The 4,428-nt window shown below is 34.7% G+C and overlaps 1 protein-coding gene across 1 annotated transcript; it reads left to right on the top strand.

The window, feature by feature from the left end:
• Nucleotides 1-1,583: 1,583 nt before the first annotated feature.
• Nucleotides 1,584-2,525, top strand: LOC141107185 (olfactory receptor 5P76-like). Its single transcript, XM_073597924.1, has one exon. It carries the CDS (start codon nucleotides 1,584-1,586, stop codon nucleotides 2,523-2,525), a length of 942 nt encoding a protein of 313 aa, XP_073454025.1.
• Nucleotides 2,526-4,428: the final 1,903 nt, after the last annotated feature.

The raw sequence follows: 4,428 nt of genomic DNA, 5'->3' as shown, positions 1-4,428 counted from the left end.
GGGATATGTGATCAACTGTGCGGAGAGGATATTTCCATGAGAGTATCTGGGACCCCTATTTCTCCTGATTGTCAAGATTCCCCTTATTGCCGGTGGGCAATACAAGCCGGTTTGACCCCTACAGCATATGCTGTTTCGGGTTCAAACCCTCCGGTAAGCCTCCAACTTCACTGGTTGTGGGAATTTCACATATTCTTATTCTAAACACTGAGGCGGACTCTGTATAATCTTGTTGGATTTTTGGAACCCCTGTTTTTTCATCTTTTATTTTTTATGAACGGCTATTAACCATCACCACAATATTTGATCTATGGCAAGATAGCCCAGACTGTTTTCACTTTTTCTGGTGACGTTTCTTTTCACTGGCTTCACAGCTAAGGACTCCAATGGTCCTATTTACATATGAACTACAAAAATGAACTTTGTTATGTTAATATAAGACACGTTTAATTAGTGTGTTCATTTCACTTATGTATATATAATTTTTTCATCACTTTTCACCTTTTAGCGCTACACTTTGTTTTATTGGCCAATTTTAACAAATATTCTTTTTGTTGTGTTAGCTGCTCATTTAGAGTAAGCGCAAGATATACCATTGTTGTGTTTTAAAAAAAAATAGATACTTTCTAAAAGCAGACATTATAGAGAATAAAATAGCGGTAGTTTCATTTTTTTACATTGCTTGCTATTACCGCAAAGGTAAAAAAGTGAATTTTAGGGCAAATAAATGCAATAAACTACCAATATTTTTGGTAAAATATAAAAGACGAGGTTGCACCAAGTAAATAGATACCCAATATGTCAAACCTTAAATTTGTGTACGCCTGTGAAATGGCGACAAACTTCAGTACTCTACATTTTCTATAGGCGACGCTTCAAATGCCCCCTATAGGTATTAGTTTTGCGTCATGAAGGAGGTCTTGTGCTAGAATTATTGCTCTCACTCCGGCGTGCGCTGCAATGTCTAACATATGTATCACAATCAACATTTTCATGGGTAGGATTGTGTTTACATTTGCATTAAGGAATGCATTAAGGTAAAAAATGTTTTATCCTTAGTATCACTTTAATTGATCATCATATTTTATTGTGTTATGACTTTGTGTTTATATATTTGTATTTCATTAAAATAGTTATGCAAAATTGTTGATTTTTTTTTTTGCCACCATTAATTGAAGTTTTTATTATAATATTAATTAAAACTCCAATAATGGTGGGTAAAAAAATCAACAATTTTTGCATAATTATTTTAATGAAATACACATAACGAGTATACATATTTCCCTGTGGTATTTGTACAGGATTAATTCTTCTGGGTTCCAATAAAAATAAAAAAAAAAGATCCCTATGCTCATAAATTGACTATAAATATACCTGCTCGAATAAAGTAAACTAAGGAAAGCAAAAGAATGCACACATCTATATATATAAATTTATTTTTATTTGTTATTTTTTTCCTGTGAGTCCAGGACATACCTATTATCTTTTTATAAAAATGCTCTTATATACAGTATGTATTGTTATTTTTTTTTTTTACTTGACTGATCTACTTTAACTTTTGCATATCACCAAATGTAAAGCTCATGGATCAGACAAATATGACTGCAATCACACATTTTATTATTGTTGGGTTCTCAGATCTTCCTGTTTTGCGGGTACCAATTTTTCTCCTGGTCCTGCTTATTTATCTCATCACAATTGGAGGTAACTTGACTATCCTTATCTTAGTTTGTGTAGATCATCGTCTGCACAATCCCATGTACTTTTTTTTGGCCAATTTGTCCTTAGCAGACATCTCTTGTTCTACAATTGCTCTACACAAAGTCCTTGTGACATTCATATTTGGCTATAACACCATTTCTGTTCTTGGCTGTCTCATACAAATTTTGATATATTTATCTTTGTTATGCGACAAGTTATTGATTTTGACAGCCATGAGTTATGACCATTTTGTCGCCATATGCAACCCATTGCAATATCACATAGTGATGAATCATAAAGTCTGCATAATTTTGGCCACTGCATGCTGGATTTGGGGATTTCTAGAATCCCTTCCTATATTTATTGAATTACTAGGCTTCACATGTTACAAATCTTGTAAGATAAACCACTTCTTCTGTGACATTGTGCCTCTAAGGAAGTTATCTTGCAATGACACTCATGTTCTAGAGCTGTATATACTTGTTGTTGGCATGTTAATTGCCACTTTTACTCCATTCCTTCTGACTTTCATTTCTTATATTTTCATAATTTCCACCATACTTGGGTTCCGTTCAGTCTCTGAAAGGCATAAAGCTTTCTACACATGTTCCTCACATCTAACTGTGGTAATCCTTCTATACAGCAGCCTTATCTTCCAGTATGTGACACCACAATCCTTTGTCAACTTAGACTTGAATAAATATTTCTCTTTGTTTAATGTAGCCATGGTGCCTATACTGAATCCGCTGATATACAGCTTAAAGAATAAGGATGTAAAAGCAGCTTTGGGAAGGAGATTAACGTGGTTAACCACAAATAAATAATGATTCATATTATCTCTTCCTTTTTTCAGTAAACATTTCAGAGTAAATTTATATGTAACTTCAACTTCAATAAAAAGTTATTAAGCTTTTCAAATGCATTTGATAGATCAAGCTACATAAAATTTTTCTTATTGCATGTACTGGTAAGGTCAAAAAAATGTTTTTCCCCTTTTTTTAAGTAGTTTCAGACCCTGTTCTTGATTAACCTCCCTGGCGGTATGATTATTTCCGATTTTTGATGCTGAAAGCGGTACAATTATTTTGCATGAAAATTTGGCATTTTATATTGTAGGCCTGTAATTCTTAGGAATAACTCACTTAAATCTGTCCAAACAAGAGTCTAGTAGATATCCCGGGTATGATAAAGTTTGAAACACGAAATCATAAATTATAATATATAGGTAACTATAAATAATTATAACAAATAATAATATAATAATAATAAAAATGAATCAATAATGTAATCAAATCAAAAACACTGAAATTTGCTCAGTTGCAGAATTGTCACTGTCATTACTTTCAGTGTTTGATGACGAATTTCCCAACAAATCACTATCGCTCAATTCTGCAAGTGATTCTAATTTATTATCGCTGTTTTCTATCTGGTCTAAAACCACTTTTGATGTAAAGGGACGGTTTTGGTTGCTATGGACAATCTCTAGATTCCAGGCAGAAAGAATAGTATTTATAATATAAAACTGCATGCAGGGCACTGGACAAACCAATAGGGACAAAAGGGATGTGAAATAAATTGATACAGTAATGTAATCTGTAAGATTACAGTGTACTGTATATGTATTGTGTGTTTTACTTTTTTAATTTGGCACCGTTCTCCGTCCCTGTGCATCGCAGCGCTTGCAGGGAACGGAGCTCGGCGCTGTGATGAATCGAGAGGAGGACAGCTCGCACACAGAGCGGGGAGGACATCGCAGGATCCTGGGGACAAGGTAAGTTTGCTGTACCTGGATCCTGCGATGCGATCCCAAGTGTGGCTTGGGGTTACCGCTTTTGGTGCTGAAAATCCACGCCGAGCCACACTCGGGAATACCACCAAGGAGGTTAAACACCCCCCCAATCTACGCTGATTAAAACCGGCTATGATAAAATTAGAGCAGGGTGTTTTTTTTTTATTAGAGCAGTTTACCAAATAAAAGCTTTGTAAGTTCTTAAAAGTTTAAAAAAAAAAATAAGTAGAAAATTAGGTAGAAAAAAATTAGGTGAAATCAGGTATAAAAAATAGTCAGCGTGATGTCACCACCACATTTTTTCACCTCGTCCAATCAAAGAATGCTTTGCATTCATTTAGAAAGTGCAAAACATTCTCTGAAAGGCACTGGTGCTGAGCAGTCAACCTCCTGTGTTCAGTAAGTAGGAATGTAGCCACTTGGTACATGACCCAGAAGAAAGTGGAGATTACTAAAGTAGTAGTAATTACTTCAGTGATTTCCAGCTTCCAGTGTCATTGACCAGGTACAATATATACAAAGAAACACAGAAAAGTGACGTCAGAAAAAGAATGAGTAGTCCATCGAGTCTGCCCATTATTTATTTTATTTTTTAACTTTATTGTCTGACTATAGATCTAGGTTTGTCCCATGCATGTTTGAAGCCTTTTACTGTTGACTGTCTCACTACCTCTGCTGGTAGTTTATTGCAACCATCAACTACCCTTTCAGTAAAATAATACTTTCTAAGATTAGTTACATTAGGTCCAAGCTGAACCAATGTAACTATGTACAGTATAATATAGCCACAACTGGAATTTGTCTTTAACTGACACAATCTAGGTTGATTTACTAAAAGTGGAGCACTCAGAACCTGGTGCAGCTGTGCATGGTAGCCAATCAGCTTCTAATGTCATACAACTTCAACTTAAATCTTACATACAACATACATAACTTCA

Source organism: Aquarana catesbeiana, linkage group LG09 (assembly GCF_042186555.1).
Source record: "Aquarana catesbeiana isolate 2022-GZ linkage group LG09, ASM4218655v1, whole genome shotgun sequence".
Lineage (NCBI taxonomy): Eukaryota > Metazoa > Chordata > Amphibia > Anura > Ranidae > Aquarana > Aquarana catesbeiana.
The sequence above is the reverse complement of the archived record's forward strand: the minus strand, read 5'-3'. Positions and strand labels throughout refer to the sequence as shown.